Source organism: Aristolochia californica, unplaced genomic scaffold, assembly GCF_029961685.1.
Source record: "Aristolochia californica isolate CCGP_79_NKW_82.1479 unplaced genomic scaffold, dmAriCali1.0.hap1 SCAF_9, whole genome shotgun sequence".
Taxonomy (NCBI): domain Eukaryota; kingdom Viridiplantae; phylum Streptophyta; class Magnoliopsida; order Piperales; family Aristolochiaceae; genus Aristolochia; species Aristolochia californica.
The window spans coordinates 6394837-6414115 of record NW_027182290.1 but is presented as its reverse complement, the minus strand read 5'-3'; the positions used below and the strand labels follow the sequence as shown (position 1 = coordinate 6414115).

General features: G+C 39.4%; 1 protein-coding gene across 1 annotated transcript; it reads left to right on the top strand.

The window, feature by feature from the left end:
* The first annotated feature begins 12602 nt into the window (after positions 1–12602).
* Positions 12603–16470, top strand: LOC137940595 (zinc finger protein WIP6-like). Its single transcript, XM_068785749.1, has 4 exons — positions 12603–12875; positions 14525–14581; positions 15539–15898; positions 16003–16470. Exons 1-4 carry the CDS (start codon positions 12603–12605, stop codon positions 16468–16470), a joined length of 1158 nt encoding a protein of 385 aa, XP_068641850.1.
* Positions 16471–19279: the final 2809 nt, after the last annotated feature.

Genomic DNA, 19279 nt, shown 5'->3' with positions numbered 1-19279 from the left:
AAGATGAACTAAGTTTATATAAGGACATAGCCTGTAATTGCTAAGGTTCTTTTACTGATTTATTTTCTATCATGTATAAGGTAGTTTGGTCTCTCTTTTTTTATCAAACTTTTCACTATAAATAAAAGGAGTAGAAAGGGCTATAATACTCAACTTGAGCTCCTCTCATTGTGCCCTAAATTTCTCCTTCTTTAATCTCGCTCTCACTCTCCTTCTCTTTCCAAAACTTCTCCTTTCTTCTTCTCTTCCTTCTTTCTTTTCTTTTTTCTCATTCCTAAACTTTCTCAAGTATGAAACCTAGAATCTAACATATGTATTTAATTTTTATATAATTCATGTGTATATAGATTCCTCTCCATCCATATACCTTCACTTAAGTGACGATGTGGCCCATTGTAGGGCTATGGAGAGGAGGACATCATATGAGAGCTAGGTAGGAAGATCCCTATGAAGTTTAGAAATTCACAGAGGAGGGCATCAAGGATCTATAACTCTCACTTTGCCCATTGGGTCGACCACCTCCTTAGGAATCGCATGAACATAAGGGTTCATAATTTTAAGGCCCACACCAATGATCACTTATCATATGGATACCCTTATATCATTAAATATTAAAATTTTAATAATCGAATTTTTTAAACAAATATCTAATGTTCAATTTGATATTAATGGATTTGTTATGTGATCTTCTCTTTTTGAAGAAAATGTTTGATGTTGATATTTGGGGTAGCATAGAGGCCCGTGTCGTCATGCATGTGATAAGGTATGTTGCGTTTGATAGAACCGAACTAGTATACAGACCTGGTATAGGCAACATGGGGGTGATCATGCAATAGTGTTGACACTTGATTAGTGGTGGTAGAGTCAAAGTGTCTTTTAGGGGAGGGGATTTCAAGTAATTAGAATCCTACTTTTGAGAATAAAATTTTCAATAACATACAATGTATTACTCGTGTTGCATAATTCTAAGTTGCAGAGATATCCTTGAGTAAATATATAAAAAAAAATGTTAAAAATAGACAATTTTATAAGCACGGAGTCATTTATGTGCATTTGAGAGGAGATGGTATGTATTTAAGTCTCAATTTTATTTTATTACTAGTGTAACACACTTTTGTATTTTAAAATTTATAAGGTGAAAATTATTTTGATATTGAATAATTTGAATGACTCTTTAATCATAGTACGACTGGACTAAAGGATTTGAAGAACAATATGTAAATGTAAGCATAATTTTAAATTTTATTTATTTACATACTTTATTTTAGTGGATTACAATATTATAACTTTCTTGTAGTCCTCATACCTATTTGAGTTCACTAATAGTCTATGTTTCTACTAGTGGATCAAAATTTACTTCATGGAGCTTTGACGTTCAAGAGTTGCTCAAATAAACCTGAATATCGAGTTCTATCAATTTGTGTCTTGGTAGATGAATTAGGTGTTTTGATATAGCAAATTAGCATACAATTAAAACGATGGTGCCAATGATTTACTGATACACAATGGTGATGTAGGGCCGCTCGGATAATATTTAGCAATAAACTAAGAAAATTAATTACTGCCTCAAATTCTCTAGTTTATGTGGTTAACCTAAAGATAAATTGCCTTTGACTTCATATCTAAAGATGTGGCTTAAACATACTACAAATATATGTTTTGTCTTCAACATATGGAATCCATAGCTTTTGCAATGCTTACTGAGGCAAATATTTTTGCAAAATGTTAAGAGTGGTGGATTTTTTTTTATTTTTTATTTTTTGTGTTGATTTTAAGGACTCCATGGATTTAGCTCATGGAGAAAAAGAGAAAGAGACTCATTGAGAGAAAACTAGAGGAAAATTGGGTTATAGAGTTGATTTACTAACCCTCCCCAAGAAACTCAATTTATAGATTAATGAAACTACTGTATTACAATAATACCCCTGAACTTAGTGTTTAGGGTTTAAGGTTTTAACCTTGGAACCTTAACCTAATTATATCAATGCCATCTCTATGAAATGATTCTTTATTTACCATCCTGACAACATTGTATGTGGGCCTATGGGCCTTCTCCTTGATATGTGGGCCTTGAGTCTGTCTTCTATATCTCTTGGATGTATGGGTCTTCCTTGGTATTATGGGCTTGGGCCTATCTTCTAACACACTTGGATATGTGAGTCTTCCTTGGTCGTGTGGACTTGGGCCCTATCTTCCAACACTCCCCCACAAGCTAGGAGTGAGAGAACAACATGAACTCCCAACTTGCTGCAAATGATGTATAAAATCTTTTTTTTTGTATAAAATAGCACATTTTCCAATATGCCTTCATCTTCCAACACTCCCTCTCACGCAAGTGCTCTCGCTCATGAGGCCCAGCTAGCATAAGATAAGTGAGAGTAAAATCACTCCTAGCTATTAAGACATTGCCCCATACTACCGTCCTCATGCTGGATGTTGGGCTTACTCCTATCTTCTAATAGGTAGTTGGTAATAGGCATTGCCCCGAAGTGTAATAAAAAAAATTCCTCCATCACGGTGTCCCTCCATAGTACAATGAATCTCAAGTGGTGGGAGTAATAAATGACATTAATGGGGGGAACTGGGCTTATTTATGATGGTGTCCTAATCCGGACACCGACTCTCATGGTGTCCCAACTATGATATTTTTTAGAGTTAAATAAATGATGGTGTCCCAATCCGGGCACCAACTCTCATGGTGTCCCAAGCATGATATTTTTGAGAGCTAAATAAATTATGGTATGAGAAAAGGTACTGAGGCCACCTCTTCTTTAATAATAATGTCTCATCCAAAGAAACACAATAGCAACAGTTGAAATGGGTTTGGGCCCAAATAACACGAACCAAAATAATCCTTGTAAAATTGACCCATGAAATAATCTAATGCAAATATCTGTACCAAATAATATGTTGACCAAGGAATAATTTGTCAATCCTTCAAAATAATAATCCAACAGGAGAAAATTTTACCAAGTCGTGTCGAGTCAAATAGTAGACTAATATAGCCAAGTCATGGTAGAAATATGTATAAAACTCGGGACTCAGACATGTATACAGAGGTAGAAAAATAAGTGGCCCGAGTCAGGTTGACTCATTGAGTTGACCTAGACCTGGTTGACTCATTAAATTGACTCAAATCTGGTTGACTCGATCTGAGTTGCTCCTGATTGACTTGGCATAACATAAGGGAATAACGCTTGGGTTGTTGTGTTAACTTGGCAGAACATAAGGGAGCAACGCTTGGGTTGCTGTGTTAACTCGGCCCGGTCCGAGTTTTGGTCAAAATAGGCTCGGCCTCGCATTGATTAATTCAGGTTTCCTAACTTAGGAAACTTGTATGGGCAACAATCATCTTCTTCCCCGCGGCAGAGCTGTCATTGAGCAGAAATGGGACAACAACGAGAGACTTCCCAAAATAAATCAAACCAGCAGATTAGTTTTCGAAATATCAACAGTAATATTCAGTCATGCCAAGATGATTAACTCTAGTGATTCAAGATCAATATGACTTCGTCATAGACGATGTCAATGAGAAGTAATCATCTCTAAAGTTGGTGAAGATAAGACCACCAAGTAAAGGAGACAATTAGAGAATTTTTTGAATCCAACAACGACTAAATACTGAGAAACATCAGCAAAGGAAACTTTTTGACTGATGATAAACTTACGCCAACATGTAACAGATCGTTATCCCCTAGAGACAGAGCTGAATTATATTTGACTCGCTAGAATCCGGAGTACAACATCGTACCGAACCAACTCAGAGGTATTCTCGGCAAATTTAAGTAAAGAGAACAAATCTTTTCCAAGCTGATTTCAGGCTTCAGATGGAAACAACGATGAAACAACAAATTTTAAAGACATCCCAGCCAAGAAGCCCCGAGAATCAAGATGGACAGTTGATCAATTACGATGATAATTGCGACAAATCTGACAAAAAATATGACAACAACCGAGACACAGAAGAGGTCTAGCGATGAACCAATGATGGAGCAGTGATCCAAGCTGCCGAGAAATCAGCAACATTTGGGCTGTAAAAGCAGAGACAGCTAGCATGAATCTAGGAAGATAATTCTGATAGCTTTGGAAGAAAAAATGCCAGTAGTGAGTATGCCTTGAATCACAGTAGATCACCAGTCAAAATATGTGTTGCTGGTAATTCCTTTCGAAAATCTGATAGGTGTGCATTCACACTGGTGAATTGGAAGAAGATTATAAGGTTCTGTTTGGCAAAACTTGGTGAGTAACTTCTGCAGCTGCTCCCTCAGTTCATCTCTTTCGCGAGAAGTCTCTTTCAAGAGATAGAGTAATTTCTTCACCAACCTCGAGGACTTCATTTGGCATAACCAGCAACAACACATTCTATACTTTCAATAGAAAATTTTTCAACCAATAATGGTTTTATGACTCTGATTAATAGCAGAGTCTGTTCTGGAATTGAAGTTGATAGAAGTAAGCCAGTAAGATGCTCACTTCATCATGCTCTTTCACATCTTGTTGGTGATTTCATCCCGGATAAGCACTAATGACCCTCTCTCTTGGGACTCCGCCGGTGAGAGTAGATGGGTGTTTTGTCCTGCATTGGTTTTGTAGACCAGTGGAGGCTCAAATGAGGCAGGGATCGACCCGTAGTCGTAATAGTCCACCTAGGAAGATGATTATTTCTGATCGCATGGAAAAAAAAACAGAATTTTTTTGGAAGTGAAGTTATAAACGAACTGTGAACAATATGAAAAAATGGGTTTCGGGAATCTGAAAACCATACTACTAGTCCTAAAAATCAATGCTCTGATACCATGTTAATTTTTAGGACTCCATGAATTTAGCTCATGGAGAAAAAGAGAATGAGACTCATTGAGAGAAAATTAGAGGAATAATGGGTTATGGACCTGATTTCCTAACCCTCCCCCTGAATCTCAATTTATAAATTAATGAAACTACTACATTATAATAATACCCCTGAACTTAGGGTTTAGGGTTTTAACCCTGGAACTTTAACCTCATTACATCAATGCCATCTCTATGAGATGACTCTTTATTTACCATCTTGCCATCATTATATGTGGGTCTATGGGCCTTCTCCTTGATTTGTGGGCCTTGAGCCCGTCTTCTATATCTCTTGGATGGATGGGCCTTCCTTGGTCTTATGGACTTGGGCCGATCTTCCAACACATTTGGATATGTGGGCCTTCTTTGATCGTGTGGGCTTGGGCCCTACCTTCCAAAATTTTGGAACATTTTGGCCCAATTAACTTTTAATGGTTTTCTCAATCCTTTTCAAATAAGCATATGTGGCATTCATTGTGTGGACTATTGTCATGGAAGAATCAAATGATATACATAGAACATTAGGTATTAACTTCTTTACTTCTATCCCATACTAAGGGTATGTTTGGGCCAATAGGAAACTGCAGAAAAATTCGTAGAGAAATTTTTTTTGCTTGGATAAAATTTTTTATGTTTGTGACATTTTTGGGGACAATTTTTTTTTTTAGCTTGATTCCTTTTACCTTTGACAAATGTTGAAAATGAGTTTCCTATTACTCCAATAGAAAATTGGAGATAGAATAAACCGGAAAGCACTAAAGTGGTTCTTGATTACTTTTCTCTTACTTCAACTATATTTATTATTATTTATAAAAATATTATTTTCAATGTAGACACAAACACTAACTAATTTTCGGTTGTTTTCTATGGCAGAAATGCAAAAAAAAAACAAAAAACAAAAAAAAACAAAGGGTCTAAGGTCATTCTTTTCAAATAAGAAGATTTTTAATGAGAAAATTAGTTAGAGATAAAATGATTTCCCAATTTCTGTATTTTCCTATGGTGGTATAAATGATCCCTAAGGGACATCTAATTGAATCTTTGTTCTTCTAGTAGACATTCACCTATTCTTCATTTGAGGAGATTCAATTTTTCTTTTATAGAATGGAAGCTTGTGATAAAAAATGCACCTTGAAATGTTCTCAGGATAGTGAAGAACTGAAGATCATCCTATAGTTTTTGTAGCAATGCCCTTAAGAGTGGCTTCTAATAACTGTAGTGATCAATTATTGCTTTGAGATTGTGCACAAAAGGGGGGTTAGTCCACAATGAAGTGGAATGAATTCCCCCCACATTACCTAGTTCATAAAAAAATGGCGTTAGTGTTGAAAGACTTGAATTGAAGTTAAATTACACCATTTCATTTGCTCAGGCAAAAATGGGGGAAAGTTGTTTTCTACCTATTTCAGCCTTCGTCTCCTGATGATTTTTTTCGCCCCATCTTCTTCCTCTCGTATTTTTTCTCTCTGTTCCCTCTGCTTTCTCTGCTTTCTCTCGTCATCTCTCGTTTTCGCTCTCAATTTTCTCTTGTCATCATTCAATTTTTTTCACCCCATCTTCTTCTTCTTCTCTTCTACGCATCTCCTCTCTGTCTCTCTCGACCTCACTCTTCCTTCTCCCTCTCTCTTTTTTCTCTCGGCCTCCCCCCTCCCTTCTCCTTCTCGCTCCTTTCCACACCCCCCCCACCCCCCCCCCCCCCCCCCCCCGAGATTTCCTTCGATTTGACCTATTCCGGTTTCGATTTCCTTCAATTTTCGATATTTAGGCGTGGATTTCTTCGATTGGGCTTAGATTTTCCCAATTTTCAGAAGGTAAGCCGAAACCCTAATTTATATTTCAACTAATTTAGTGTTGTATTTGATTTAATTTTAAGTTCTGTGCGTAATTTATCTTGATTGTGGCCTAATTGTGGTTATGTATTTGTGGAATTTTCTGATTCCCCAACTGGTGCCCCATGATAATGATGGGGTGTCTCTGGATGGAACTTTCTGTTAGGAGTCTCTTCCACTTCATAAGTTTTATCCCTGTCTTAACTACATATATATCTTCCCGCCTCCATGGACAGCGGAACCAAAACAAGATATTTCTGTTGAGAAAGTCATGCTGAGGATGAAGTGTACCTATTGTGTAATCGAAATCACTTAACAGTCAAAATTTGCAACCTGTATGTAATGAGCTTCTGACCCTGAGATTTGGAAAAAGAGAACTTTGTCAACTGGAAGGACAAAAAAATGTTTTGTTTATATTTTCTAGTTCATACCCTTTTAGCAGTATTAATGTAAATTTCAATTCTTCAGAGTCATTTGGGTGCTGAACTAGTGAACTACTGTTTGTGTTGAATGGTGATTAAGGACCGGGCCCGGACCAGGCCGAGTTAACACAGCAACCCAAGCGTTGCTCCCTTATGTTCTGCCAAGTTAACACAACAACCCAAGCGTTGCTCCCTTAAGTTCTGCCATGTTAATGTAAATTTCAAGTCTTCAGTGTCATTTGGGTGATGAATGTTACTTGCATAACAGCTACAACAACTACAGCACAGTTGTGTTGAAGGTGATTCACTACTAATGATTCATGTCATGCCGGATTGACCCACACTAAAGGGGACCCTTCTATGTCCCATAACTCTTAATAGTTACAGGGAAGGAAATTTCTGAGGTGACCTTTTGGCTAGGACCGCTTCAAGTAGAGCTCAGCATGAAAGCTTCAACATTTTTGCCTTGGAAAGGGGATTCTCCGCTTACTTTTACTGCGTTCCGGTGTATACTTTACGTGGGGTTGGTACAAAAAAGCAAAAAATCCTTCCGGAAACATTTCAAACCAGAAGCATGGCTCCTCGTCAATGAAACGGCATTATCTTTCTTAACACAAATAATCCATGAGAAAAAAGAGTCACCATTCAATTATTCGCATCCTATTGGAGAACAGAAGTGAGCGGAATCCCGTCTTCTGTTTATTGACTTTTCCTTTATTAAGGAATCCCATCTTCGTGTATAGTCGTCATCTTGAACAAGCAACTACGTGCGAATCCAGAAAGAGTTCAGAAGAGCACGCGGAGAAAGGAAAGAGCATCCGATCCGATCCCTATGAGAGGAAGAGAAGGTACATAGATGAGAGGCATAGGTAGAGCAGTAAAGAAAATGGCAAAAGGCAGTCGTCTTTCCAACGTTTCAAAGGGGGAAGACAAGCTACGGCCAATAGAATCACACGCTCGCACTGGAGGAAGCATGCAATGGTAGACACGAGAAATCATGTCAGGGGTGTCTCCTTGTGACTCCAGAAAAGAGAACAGAGAAAAAACAACAGAAGAGAGAAAGAGGTCAGTAATTTCTGCTTCTGCTGCGTCGTAAAACCCATTCTTAGATGATCTCCTTTTTGCACCGTCTCTTCCTGCTCTTCACGTAACGACAATACCTCCACGTTACGTTCAGGGTTACTGTTACTCTGTTACCCTCTTCTCCCCCAAGACTTTCTGTGGCTTTTCTTCTAGGACAGGGTTCCAAGGTCTTATGGCTGGTTAGACTCGCCAAAACTCTTGTGGACAATAACGATCGGGTAAAAACGTACAATTGAGGTCGCAGTAATGTGAACAGACAAAAAAATAAAGTGTTTTCCCCAGTTCCTCTTGCTTTGCAGATATAATTGCAAGCACGGGGACTGCCTTTATATATCAATTATCAATGGATGCTCCGTATCCTATCGTTTACTATACAAGTGACCTGGATTGTGAACGTTCGAGGCTAGAAAACAAAACGATATGGACATAGAAAGAATTTCAAGACATTGGATAGTTGTTGTGCAGATAAAATCGATGGTGTGTGAAGATCGAGATGAGTTCAGAGCTTAGATAGGTTGTCCGTCTCTGTCTGAACCGGGAGGATTTCTCGTGCATTTTTGTTCTTTTCATCACTGTACCTCCCTATCTCCACCGTCATTTACCAACCAAAAGAAAGCTCTATTATTAGCGTGTCTACACAAAGTAGTGTCCGAGCCAATGGGTATGCATGGTAACAGAAAGGGTAAGCCCGGTAGAACCACCGGAAAGTCACGTCCTAGTTTTATTGGGGTCCCACCTTTGCAGGAAGGGGAGATAGGTGTAGGATTTGATTAAAATCTTTGTAATCACCACGAACTTATGGTGAGAGTTTACATTGAATTTATACAGAAAATTTACAACGGTGATTACAAAGTTTTCAAATAAAATAATAATATAATTCAACATGTTTGACTTGCTTATGAGAAACTGGATTGGAACTCAGGAAGATTGCATTGTTGTTGCCACATAAAAGAAGAGGTCATTATAGAATAGGAACATGTAAATCACAAAGGAGATGTGTAAGCCAAAGAAATTCTATTGCAGTCTGTGCATGAGCACGATAGTCAAATTCACAAATGGAACGTGATACCGTAGATTACCTTTTAGAACTCCAAGAAATCAAATTGTCTCCAAGATAAATAGAGAAACCAGAGGTAAAGCGATGAGTGTCAGGACAACCTGCCCAGTTAGCATCAGAGTAAGCAACTAGAGCACAAGGAGTATCAGATGGGCGAAAGGTAAGGCCAAAGTGAATGGTGTATTTGACATAGCTAAAAATACACTTAACAGCAAGAAAATGATCTTCAGTGGGGGGGAGGCATGTAGGAGTTGGCTAACAAAGTTGACTACATGGGCAATGTTAGGGCCCGTGATGGTCAAGTATTGAAGTGCATCAACAAGAGACCTGTAAATAGTGGGATCTGAAAATAGAAAACCATCAGTAGACAGATGCTAGAAAATGACCACAGATGTATGGATAGGTTTGCTATTAAGTAACTGAGCTCGAGTAAGAATATCCCATGCATATTTGAGCCAACTGACAAATAGTCCATCAACAGTTGGCAAAGCCACAAGGCCAAGAAAGTATTGAGAGGTCTCAAATCCTTAGATGCAAACTCATAATTGAGCTTACAAGTGAAGCTGTTTATAAGAGCTAAGTTGTTGCCAATAACAATGATGTCATCAACATAAAGGATCAGATAGATATTGTTAGGGTGCTTTTGAAAGACAAACAGAGAAGTGTCAGCACGACCGTAGGAGAAACCGAGTTGAGTGATAAATAAGCTAAATCGTTGGAACCTGGCATGAGGGGATTGCTTGAGACCATAGAGAGCCTTCTGTAATTGAAAAATGTGATTAGCTAAAAGAGGGTCAATGTACCCAAGAGGTTTGTTCTATATAAATATTTTCATTGAGAGTATTGTTGAGGAACACATTCTTAGTCTCAAGTTGTCGAAGAGGCCATTTGTTAGTCACAACACAACTCGGATAGTGGTAGCCTTTACAATAGTACTAAAAGTGTCAGTGTAGTCAAGACCAGGTACCTGAGCGTAGCCCTTGGCAACAAGGCATTCTTTGAGATGCTCAATGGATCCATTAGGTAGATATTTGGTCTGAAACATCCATTTGGAGCCCACAATGTTAGAGTTGGCAAGTCGAGGGATTAAAATCCAAGTGCCATTATTTTGCAATGCATGAACTTCTTCATCCATGGCAGCAAACCAAATAAAATCTTTAGAAGCAAATTTGAAACCTTTAGGTACAGTAGAGACAAGGAGAGCTGAGAGAAGTCCAGTGGATCCCACAATACCAAGGTTGGGTGGATAGCTAGTTTTGAAAATACCAGCTTTAACTCATATAAGGATATGGTGAGAACCCAATGAAAATGCAGAAGCAAGAGTAGGAGGGGAGATCTATGTCTCATTACTGGAAACCTGGTGTGGCTAGGAGGGAACTACAAAAGGAAGGAGGGGGGTCTGTATGAAGAAGACTAGATTCCAGAAAGTTAGAAAAATGGAGAGAGGACTGTGGTTGAGCCCAAGAGGTATTGATAAAAGGGAAATTGTGCTCATCAAATTGAGCATGGTGGGTGATGTAGATCCGAGAATTGATGGGATCAAGGCAACTAAACCTTTTATAAGAGGGATTGTAACCCAAAAAAATGCAGGGAATACTAAAAGGTAAAAATTTATTAGATAGATAATCACGTAAGCAAGGATAAACATGACAGCCAAAAGGTTGAAAATTTTCATAGTTTGGAAAAGAACCATATAAAACTTCAAATGGTGATTTACCTCCAAGAAATTATGTGGGCAAAGGGTTGGTGTTATAAGCTATAGTGCTAAAGGCATCAACCCAGAAACAAGGAGAGACAAGGGAGTTAAAAAGAAGTGTCAGACCAGTCTCAGTCACATAACGATGTTTGCATTCAGCACCACCATTTTGGGTAGGAGTATATGGAGAAGAAAGTTGATGGTGAATTCCAAATGTACGAATAAGAGTTTTGAGGCGAGTGCTAGTAAATTTGCCCCCACCATGACTTTGAAAACTTTTAATACTAGTAGAATGTTGATTTTTCACAAATTTTTAAATGGGTAAAACCATTATAAAATCAGATTTGAAATTCAAAGGATAAATCCAGGTGAATCATGAAAAATCATCATTGGAGAGAAAATGATAGGTGTTACAATGTGGGACCCACCATGAGGTCAAGAGATGTCAACAAGGGCCCTCATACAAGTTGGCTCAAGCTAGGAGATAAGGAACATGAGATGGAATTAAATAGAAGATTTGAAGATCAAGTGGGACCCACAAAGATACCACAAGCTCGTATCCCTATCAGCATGAGCTGGAAAGATCAAGTGGGACCCATAAAGATAGGACCACGAGCTGGCTTTCTATCTTGGTTCACGTGCTTAATGAAGAGTTAGAAGTGGAGTTAAATTAATTTATTAAATAAATAATATAATCTTATCATGATAGGCTTATCTTACAAAGTTCTAGTTGGAATGTAATTAGGAGTCCTAAGATTACTTGTACATGGACTCTATCACCTCCTCAAATACAAATAGAGATGATTGTAACCCGAAAATCAATCAAGCAAGTCTCTTAGTTCCTCTTCTCTCGGGTAAAACTCTCTCTCTCCAAGCTCTTTTATTTTTTCTTCTTTGCTCTCAACCTGAGAACCTTTCTTGTTTTTCTCTTTTTCTTTCTCTCTCCCCTTGCTCGAGCTATTATTCATGGGGTCCTTAATTCAACAAAAGGCAAATCCTAAATTGGAGTGGACAGGTGAAGAGCCCCATATGTCACAATGAATAAGATATAACACATTAGACGACCTATGTTCATGATGTGAATATGGCAAATGATGATTTTTCTCAAGTTGACATGTACTACATAATGATGAAAAAGGTAATAGAGATGTAAGATAAAGATGCTCTTTTTTATGTAAGGAAGAACTAACATAATGATTTACATATCCAAGGCGAGCATGCTATAAATCATAGGAAGCATGTCCACACTCCAGCACATATAAGTTATTATCTCTCTTACTGGCCACCACCACCCTTCCTATGAGACCATTCTAAACAGTGGAAAGATTTTTAGTAAATGTAATGGATAAAGAAAAATCAGACGTTAATTTACTAATGGAGAGAAGTTTTTTTGTGACATGAGGAACAACTAAAACATCTAACACTTAAATATTTGGGCTAGAAGAGAGAATACCAGTGTGTGTGATAGGTAAAGAGGCACCATTCCCTACAACTATGGAGTCCTTACCCATGTACTGAGTGGACTGATCCAGGGTGGATGGGTCATTGGACATATGGTCGAAAGTCCAGTGTCCAAGGACCAATCAGAGGGTGCAGACCCATTTAGAGAGCACGATCCAGTGAAAGCCTCAATAAGATAAGGTGCGAGACTCACTACGAGCATAACGCTGGTTGCAGCGATCAGTATAATGACCGTCGAGATGACACATCTGGGAGTGAGGAAGACTACGCCCTTGACCATAATGGGTTCGGCCTCGGTTGATAGAATGATTGCTAGAACCGACGGTTTAGCCATGGGATCAACCAGAGCTGCGGTGGGTCGACTGGTCAGAACCACGGGATGCGGCAGTGAAAAAACCATCGGGAGGAACATGGCTCTTGAGCCAATTATGGAAAAGCTCAAAGTTCTTCACTTTGGAGATGATGTTAGAGAAGCAGGAGAACTATGCTTTGGAGATGAGGTTAGAGGGCCATTTGTGTGATGGAGAAGATGGAGGAATATGCTCCAAGTCCATGGAGAAACTAGTAAAGTTTGTTGGTGTTGTCGATAGGTCTATCGATCGTGTGAGGCTAATTACGAAGACCCTTGAAAATGGGGGTGTAAGCGGCAATAGATTGATTGTCGCACTTCAACTAATGGAGATGATATTTGAGACTAATTTCTCGAGTCTTCGACCAGTGATTGAAGGCAATTTCTAACGCGAGCCAGACCTCACATGCAATGGAGAAGCCAATGGCTTCAATCATTGCCTCCTCGGTGAGGGAGGAAAGTAGGAGGTTGAGAAGACATTAATCCATTGTTCTCCATGCCATATATTTGACAGTAGGGGTGGTAGGACTGCGGCGACCAACTGAAGTGGTAGCGCGAGGGTTCCGTCCACATAGCCGAGGGGATTTTGACTCTGAAGAAGGGGAAGAAGTTAGCTTTTCCAGAAGAGGTAGGTTGTGGAAAAGATTTTAATGGAAAACGTGTGGATTAGGGTATGAAAATAATTCAGTGGCCATTGAGGTTTGATCCAAGAGACCAACTACATCGTGGTTCTAACCTTTGAGATTAACGTCATGGATTACACCGAGAGATGAGGGAATTGTGCCAAAAACTATGAACCAAGTACGTTGAACTAAGTTGGGCACGGGTTTGAACCACAGACCTATACGAACCCGGGTTCCCTTGCTTGGGTTGGTGAAGCCTCTACCCAAGAAGGAACTAGCCCTCGAACTCGAAAATGCGGGATACCGATCCCTGTGGTCTCTCCTCTCAGAGTCGAGGATGTGCACAAGCCGAACTTGGATCAAGGATGGTGAGGTCTTTGATGTTTTTGGTGATCTCGTGGAAGAGAAAGTAGAGCCATGGGACGTGGCGATGATGCAGTTGATGAAGAATCTTGTACTAGGTTAGACCAAGAAAGGGGGTGACTGTAGCCGAAGCGGATACACTAGGTGACGTTTACGTCATGACGTAATTGGTAGGTGGAAAAGGAGTGGGTCAGTATCTTGAACCGATGCCGGCAGCGAGGGTGGTGATTATGCCAATGCCAAAGCAAAGGTCCGATGGGCAGATCCAACTGAGTTGCAGTGGTGGCGGATGTTGAGCTCAAGGAGTGCGACAAAGATTAACGTGGACCTTTGATACCATGTAAGATTTAATTAATCTCTTTGTAATCACCATAAATTGATAGTGAGAGTTTACATTGAATTTATACCAAAAATTTACAATGGTTATCCGGGTTTTTTAGCCTCTACCTCTGATTTCCATAATGGAAGCCTAATCTTTGGGCTTATGTTAGAGCAGGATATCCTTCACAATAGAAGGCTCAGTGTGTCCCCAGTCTGTTCCGTTCTTCCTAAGGTCTATCTCGTTTGGCTAGCAGGCGTAACCCACTCTTTGAGATTTCGAAACAAAATGCAGATTACAGAAACCCACAGTTTCTTCAACGACTGTTCTTTGAAAAGAAGATTTAATATGTTCCATGGTATATTACATTGCTGGATTAGTCGCTAATATTTGTACTATACTGTCAGGTCTGAGGGCTGAAGTCGACTATCATTTGATGGGGTCCCATCACGTCATGTCTTGATTGGATCGTGAGAACCCATTTGTGAAATGCAGGTCAATGAGGTACAACTGGCAGATGTCATTAAGTTCCGATGCAGAAGACTTTCATCTGTACTATCAGGCTTCACGTAAGAACAGATCGTCATCTGTTACCACATAGTGCAGTCTGTAAAAGCTCTTAAAAAAAAGAGAAAAAAACGTCTATATAATTCTAGTGCAAAAGACACGAACGAGGCATTATGAATTCGAGCAAACACGAGTTCCTTAGTATTATATTAGAAATGGGTTATTCAATTCGTGAAGTTTAAGCAGGGAAATTACAATCTGTTCGCTCCGCATCCCAAAGTAAACTTGTTCCTTACAGATCATACAACGAGACAAAAGACAAAGCATCAAATGACTGTGAAGCGCAAAGAGATCAGTTAGCTCAGAGATAAATCCAGAGAGAAGCAGTGGGCAAATTTGCAGTCCTTTATCCGAACAAAAGTAAACTCAGGTGGGGTGTTAACAATGTTAACAGATCTGGGAGGGCTCCAAAGAAGGGCCCTCGAGTGTCGTCCCAAAGAGAAAGAGAGAGAGAGAGAGAGAGAGAGAGAGAGAGAGAGAGAGAGAGAGAGAGAGAGAGAGAGAGGGAAGGCTCGGTTCTCCGTTTGAATTCCTCCCATGCATGGGCAAGAGCCTCCCCTCTTTTGCCGCTACCTTGTCTACTCCTCTTCCATAAACACAGTTCAATTTCCGTCGCTGCACGTGCAACTCTTCTTTGCTTTTGTTTTCCTTTAAGATAATCATATTGCCTAAAACAATCTAACCGACCACCCAACCCTTCCACCCTTCTATTTAAAACCCGTCACTCTTCATCCCTTTGGTCTCAAGGCTCTTTTCTATCCCTTCTACTCCCTCAAAATAAAGGCTCTTTTCTATTCCACTTTGTCTCTCCAATCTACATGATTCTTCCGTGTGTCTATTCCTAAGCACCCACTCGTCGCCACCATCTTCGCTACAGTATGCGCCTCACATCAAGCTACCAAACTTCCTGGTCATTCTGTGTCTCTATTGTTTCTTCAACAGTGGCTGTCTCTCCTTCAGAATCCTGCCGAAACTATGTTCTCTTCTTCTATTGACGAAGACTCTGTTTTACTGAGTCTCCGCCCTCCTGGCCAGAGACAGTCTTCTTCTCCACGCTCATGTCGTATCGGGTCACAGGAAGAGTCTCATGCTCCCCAAGCTGTCGTAACGTCTTTGAACGACGAAAGTAATGTCACGGTGGCTCTTCATATTGGCCCCCCTGGAAGCGGTTCTGCCAATTCGAGCGCCGGCTTAGCGGATGTGAGGTACTGGATTCCCTCTCCGGCCCAGATCATGGTCGGTTCTGCGCAGTTTTCATGCATCGTCTGTAACAAGACCTTCAATCGTTATAATAATCTGCAGGTAACGGCACACTCTTGTGTAAAACATGCAACCGACCTTTTCTGTTCTTAATTTTCTAAAAGAAACTTATTGGGATGATTGATTGTCGCCTCTGGTGTGTATAGATGCATTTATGGGGGCATGGGTCACAATATAGGAAAGGACCGGAATCCCTGCGGGGAGCAAAGCCGTCTTCGGCCATGCTGCGGTTGCCATGCTACTGCTGCACTCAGGGCTGCAAGAACAACATCGACCACCCAAGCTCGAAGCCATTGAAGGACTTCCGGACTCTTCAGACGCACTACAAGCGGAAGCACGGAGCGAAGCCCTTCAGCTGCCGGAAATGCGGGAAGGCTTTTGCGGTCCGTGGGGACTGGCGGACACATGAGAAGAACTGCGGGAAAATCTGGTTCTGCATTTGCGGCTCCGACTTCAAGCACAAGAGATCTCTAAAAGATCATGTGCGGGCGTTCGGCGTCGGCCATGCTCCTCATGGTGTGGAATCCTGCGAAGACGAAGACGAGGGGGATGACGAGGAAGAAGTTTACACTCACCAAGGAAACAGGGGATGCGTCACTTCCCTGTATTATTGATGATATAATTTGATACTGTAAACTTCGACGTTGCTGATCGAAGAACCACTTTAGATTTTTGTGACTGTAACTCTGTAGTAAGGGAGAAAAAGAGAGAGGTGGACTCAATTAGTTGGTAGATATGATATTCAAAAGTTTGGTGGTTTTCAGGAGAATCTAAGAGTCACTACTGTTGTCGCTGCACGCGTTGGTTACGTTCACTCGCACAGACACCCTCTGTCCGATTCTCTCCTACCTGTACTCTCTAGTATCTCCCTTCTGCATTTACGTTTCTGGGAGTAGGGGTCGCATTGTTTGGACTCTGGAATCTGCACTGCCCCTTCCACTAATACTTCCTCTAACTTTTGTCAGGACGACGGTGCGCCACCACTACTTTTGGGTTTCAACCCTCACGGATACAGAGGAAAGTTTCAGAAACTTTCAGGTAAATCTCAGAAGCATTAATGGATGAACATTACTCTCTATGAGAATCTCAAGAGCCACATTGATGATAAGCCTTCACCTTCATCTCCTTTTCACTATGATTTGGATGAAACAAATCCGTCTCCAAATCCCGAATACCAATCATGGCTGCAACGAGATAAGACTCCTTATGTTGTGGCTTACAACCACCATGGCAGAGGACATCTATGCCCATGTTATTGGCCTACAGTCTACATTGAAGTTTGGCAGAAATGCTAGTCCCTCTTTCTCAACAATTAACAGCTGCAATCCCTTAAGAAGAGTGGTTTCAGCTCCATAAATGGATTCCTCACTCAATTTAAATCCTTATATGATTCACACGCAGCAATGAACTCAGTCAATGATGTTGATAAAACTTTCCGGTGCTTGACGGCCTTGCGTCTCAATTTGAAACCTTATTAACTGAAAGAATGACAAATCTCCATTGTCCTTCTTACTATGAAGTTTCACCTTGATTTTTTTATTTTAAAGGACTAGGTAATTCAGAAAGTGATCTCTTGGGGCAGACAACTTGAAGGACTCCATAAACTTCAACAAATGCAATTTTGTGTCTAAAATAAGTCCTACCCATTAGCAAACATTTTATTTCATTTAAATAAATTCAATGCATTTATTGCGATTGTGGTGATATATGTAGTTCATGTTCTATTTGTGGGATGGGTAAATCTTCTAAGTTACAATTTGCCAGTGGTTCATATCTTGCTCATGATGTGTCGAAAATAATACATACAAATGTGTGGGAACTAGTTCCTATTGCTTCTCATGTTGATTGTTACTATTACATTGGTTTTATAGATAGCTTTTCTCATTTTTAGGGGTTTTTTTTCCTGTAAAAGCTAAACCTGAAATGTTCTCGAAATTTGTTAAACTCATTGCTATGGTTGAACTTCAACTTGACAAGAAAATTAAAGTTCTTTAAAGTGAAAGAGGAAAGAAAATTCTTCTCTAGTGATTTTACTAGAATTTTGAATCCTAGTGGTATTATTTGTTTTGTTTCCTATCCTCACATCTAGAGCAAAATAGAGTTGTTGAGAGGATACATCAACATAAAGAAGGGTTAGCTTACCCTTTCATAGCCAAGTGCCTCTCCCATTTAGGGTAGAAGCATTCTCCACCATTGTCACTTTAATAAATAGATTACCCTCTTTGTCTCTTGATCCTTTCAATTCCTTATCAATGTATCTACAACAAACTTTTTTATTATAATTATCTTCACACATTTGGTTGTTTGTGTAATCCTTTCCTTTGGACATATAATTTGACTAAGTTTCAACATAAATCCTTGCGATGTATATTTCTAGGATGTAGTCGTATACATAAGGGGTATAGATGTTTTGAACAATCTTTATAAGAGTTGTATATATCTCGTTATATAAGTTATGATAAAAATGATTCTTTTTCTATACGAAGAATTTTTATTTTCATGTTAAAACCTCCCAATTCACATACCCCAACTATGCAGGATCAATTTTTAGATCCTCAACCACCTCACAGTCCCACACTTGTATATGTTGATATTCGCCTCCCCATTCGTGCTACTACACAATATTCTAACCCTATTCCTAGTATAGTTTCTCCCTCTTGCCCTCCTATATCATCTAACAAATCTACCCAAATAACATACCCTCTCATGAATTCTTCCACTCAGGGTGGTTGTTTAGAGATTGTCCTCCTTTGTTCTCCCCCTAGCACCAATTTCCACCCAATGTGATCTAGAGAACATCCAAATCTTTGCCTCATCCTCATGTGTTCTTAGTTTTGTTATCTACATAACATAAATTTTATAAGCCCACTCTTTCCATACCTCATTGGCGAGATGTTGTGCACGCGCAATTTAGTGCCCTTAGATAAAATTAGACTTGGAATTTAGTTTTGTTTCAAAAAAATATGCATTTGGTGGGTTAAAAAATAGGTGCTTAAAATAAAATTCAATTCTAATGGTTCAATTACACATTATAAGGCTCACTTAGCTGCTCAATGATATTGTCAAATAACCAGCCTAGACTATGATTAGAGATTTAGTCTAATTAATTATAAATCACAAACAATTCAAGTAGTTTTATCTCATGCAATCTCTATAATTGGCTCATCCAATAGTTTGAAGTAAATGATGCTTTCTTAAATGGCATATTGAAGAAATGGTCTTTATGAAACAACCATCTATGGGTTTAAAAAAGTGCCTTGAGCACTATTTGAACACTTACTTATTGGATGTTATGTGTTACTATATTAAAAAAAAAATTGAACTCTTGAATAAAAAATTTCCATAAAGACTCTAGGAGCCTTAGATGTTTTTGTTGGTCTTCCAATTCATATCTAGTGGCCTTATCATTAACCAATAAAACTA